At 39.0% G+C, this 3530-nt stretch overlaps 2 protein-coding genes across 2 annotated transcripts in view; both read right to left on the bottom strand.

Annotated features, from left to right (window-relative positions):
• Nucleotides 1–463, bottom strand: part of LOC109132926 — a 1115-nt gene extending 652 nt beyond the window's left edge. The window contains exon 1 of the mRNA XM_019245390.1: nt 58–463. Within this exon, the coding sequence (XP_019100935.1) occupies nt 58–463 (406 nt within the window). The remainder of the gene's footprint in view (nt 1–57) is intronic.
• LOC104789648 (glycerophosphodiester phosphodiesterase GDPDL1-like) overlaps nt 1604–3530 on the bottom strand; it is a gene marked incomplete at its 5' end in the record, with an annotated part of 3339 nt that continues 1412 nt past the window's right edge. Inside the window, 5 exons of the mRNA XM_010515316.1 lie at nt 1604–1997; nt 2088–2574; nt 2664–2836; nt 2892–3176; nt 3250–3288. Coding sequence (XP_010513618.1) covers nt 1666–1997; nt 2088–2574; nt 2664–2836; nt 2892–3176; nt 3250–3288 — 1316 coding nt within the window. The remainder of the gene's footprint in view (nt 1998–2087; nt 2575–2663; nt 2837–2891; nt 3177–3249; nt 3289–3530) is intronic.

Genomic DNA, 3530 nt, shown 5'->3' with positions numbered 1-3530 from the left:
CGAGTTGGTCGAACCGCGTGGTGAGCATCTGCATGTACTCATCAATAGTCTTCTCACCTTTTGACGCTTGCTTAAGTTGCAGACGGAGTTGTTGAATGTGACCCCAGCTTGGATTTGCATAAGTGGAGGAGATTTGTTTCCACATCTCGGCAGAGGACTTGGTTTTGGAGACCAATGGTTGGATCGCTGGAGAGAGTGTGCCAAGAAGCCCACTATAGATCAGCTTGTCTTGGCGTCTCCACTTTGCGTACGATGGATTTGGAGTTGGCGGAGTGGTGGAGCCGATTGTTTGTTCTTGTGGGGCGGAGGTGCCATCGATGTACCCAACAAGATCGTAGCCGTCGAGGAGAGAATGAACTTGAAGGCTCCATGTGAGATAGTTTGTAGAGGTGAGCTTGGCGATGTTCATCATATTGATGTTAAGAAGTCCTTGAGTTGAGTCAACGATTTCTGCAGCAGCCATTGTAGAGAATGGAGGAAAGAAGAAAAGAATGAGATCTGGGAATAAGATCTGAGAACAAGAGAATGAGAAAGGAGATCGAAGAGGAAGAAACTGGGATGGCTGGAAAAGAAAAAATTTATGAGTATCGGCTTAGCTCTGATACCATGAGAATGTTGTGAATGTTGTGTTATTGAGTGTGATTTACAGAGATGATTACAGACTCATATATATACTGAGACATGGACGATTCTAGGCTATACAACATATGGAATGAAACAGAAACAAGGAATGTGAATATTGAGGTAGTGAAGACGTGATACGATTGTATCGTTGACAGATATGACAGGGGTGAGGACGTGATACGACTGTATCCTTGAGAGATATGATTGTATCCTTAACAAATCTTTCTCTCTTTTTGTAGAATGAAAAACAGGGCACCAGTGTTGGGACAAAGTTAAGGAAGTATAAGTGACTGACAGATACGCGGAATGGTCTTTGACTTGTTCCACACTCTATATAAACGGAATGGTCTTTGACTTGTTCTGCACTCTATATCTCTCTGTAATATATTACATTCTCTCTGAAACTGAAACATAGGAAAAACAAGTTCATTACGGACGGGTCTTTTTAACTTGGAATGTTTTTTTGGGATTTTAGTAGGTCCGTCTGAGAAAATGCTAAGTGCCTCACTTTGAGGTCGTCCAAACAATAGAAAACAAAAACTAGATTTTTCTTCTCAAAATTGTGAGTTTTATATGAAAAAATTACACATCTATAAGTGTGGTCTAGCTAATTATTTAGAAAGTGTATAACTGTTTAACTAGTAAATATCACGATAATTTTTATGATTAAGCCACATTTTTGTATTTGTTGTACGAGTTTGGTAATTTTGATAGTTTGAGAAGTATCGCCCAACAGCTTAGATTGGTGGAAGAAACACGTTTTTGAAAATATGAGAGGAAGAAGAAGACAACAATAAATTGGTGATAGTGTGGATTCATACAAAAAAATAATCTCTAATTTCCAAAAGTTGTCAAATATTCTTAACTTGTGGGATACGGGATTCTTATGTTTTGTTAGAATATGATATGTTTTTCTACAACAGTTCTTCGTCTGGTTGCTTTTAAATTTGGAATTGATAATACATAGAGAAATCTCATTATGGCTGTGACTGTTAAGATTTGACTGAGTCACACAGGAATATATTTACGAGGGCTGAAGAATTATGAACAGAGAGGAGATGAGATCAAATAAGTAGAAGAGAAAGGGAAAAAGACAAAGAGGACAAGAGATATAGCGAGTCGTATTTGTCCGCTAGGTGCTTGTGCATTGGTTGATGGGGCTCCTGGAGCCAAGGTTGAAGCTCCTGGAAGTAAGGTTGGGACTTTTTCTGTAACCGGAGGCAGTGGTGGCTCAATGACATCAGCATCTGTGATAATTAGGTTTGGAGCTTCGGCTGGAGGTAAGGACTGAGGACTCATATAGGCTAAGAGGGCTCCGGGTTTAACAGGTTCCATGTAAGGTGGCGTTTCTTTTCTGCCCATACATCGATTCCCTGCAGAAGAGACAAAAAAAATGTTTACACATTGATGCTAATGGTAATCATTTGTGAAGCATTTGGTGACAAATATTGTAGGAAACTTACTTTTGTATCTTGCAGCTGTGAAAGGGAACTCGGTGATGATTCCATTGATACCGGCTAAAGAGATATATGTGTTTATCTCAATAGTTGCATCACTGAAGAAGTCATATGGTTGAGAGACAAACTCATTCTGAAACAGTTCCACATAAACCGGGAGCTGAGATTTCTGTAGTCTCTCCACAACATTGGTTTGCCCATTGGGAAACGAACCAGAGTAATGAAAGACAGAATCTTTGTTGATGACAACAGCATTAGCGAATTCTTTTATTTCTTCGATACCATAATCGCTTATATCACGGATGAATTCTTGAATTTTGTAAACAGTCTTGTACTTGCTCTGCTTCTTGAAATCAAGTAGAACCGAGCTGTCCGTAGACTGAATGATAACCTTTGATGCTGTTTTTCCATTATTGTAACCAGCTTCTATGAGTGTATCGAGAACCGCTTTAACCACGTCGAGCCCTTGCTTGACTCTCAAGTATGCTGTATTCTGAGGGATGCAAAAGGACATTAGAAGATGTCCGATTGATAAATAAAATAAAATAAAAACTCAGGACTAAGAGGTACACGAGAACTCACCTCTACTCTGATCAAAACACCGGAGAGAGAAGTGGAGTTTTTTGCTAATTCTAGGAACTCAGAAAGCGAAATAAGCTTCCCTGAATTTCTCTCATTCGGATTCCTAAACATATTGTAAGGACTCTGGTAACGGTTTGAAATAGAAGCAGCACAAAAAGATGGGAGAAAGAAAGCTCTGTGATTAGTAGTAACAGACTAGCATTTGTGAAAATTAGAAGGGAAACTTACGAGTCAAATTCTTGATCTCAGGCCAAGTGAGACTAAAAGTGCATATTCCATCAACTGAACTAAACTCAGGAATAATTGTGGCACGGTTCATAAAGGGAGATAGCGTGACCATTGTGCTGTCCTCGAGATTTATTGAACTTAAGCAAAAGGGTGTACCATCGCTGGACATTTGGACCGAGCAATCAATAACATCAGAACCATCTTTGATTGCTTTCTCATATGCCAAGTTTGTACATCCAGGAAAGTCCCCACTCGCACCATTTTTTGATATAACAAGAAAATCCACTGCAGCATGAACCATTTAAAAGATGATGATAAAAGTCAATTATAATGTTTGTTAAGTAATTACGTTCAATACCTTGTTTTGTAGCGTTTCTGCCAATGTGGGAGAAGCAGTCTGAGGACAATTTAAAAAGGAAACTTTTAAGTATTTCCAACAACGTTTTAAGGACAAAATGGTCTGTAGAAGAGATTTTGCTTACCAATTGATGCAGATGCAGTCATGGGAAAATCAGAGATCACACCATCCACAGAGAAATCACCATTGTCCACAAAAGATAGATACTCAGACACTGGATCGTAACTATAGTTATAAGCGAGATCATTATCATTTGCGAAACCTGACACATATACTTCTAA

Source organism: Camelina sativa, chromosome 5 (genome assembly GCF_000633955.1).
Source record: "Camelina sativa cultivar DH55 chromosome 5, Cs, whole genome shotgun sequence".
NCBI lineage: Eukaryota > Viridiplantae > Streptophyta > Magnoliopsida > Brassicales > Brassicaceae > Camelina > Camelina sativa.
Note: the sequence above shows the minus strand (reverse complement) of the source record. Positions and strands in the feature narration are given on the sequence as shown.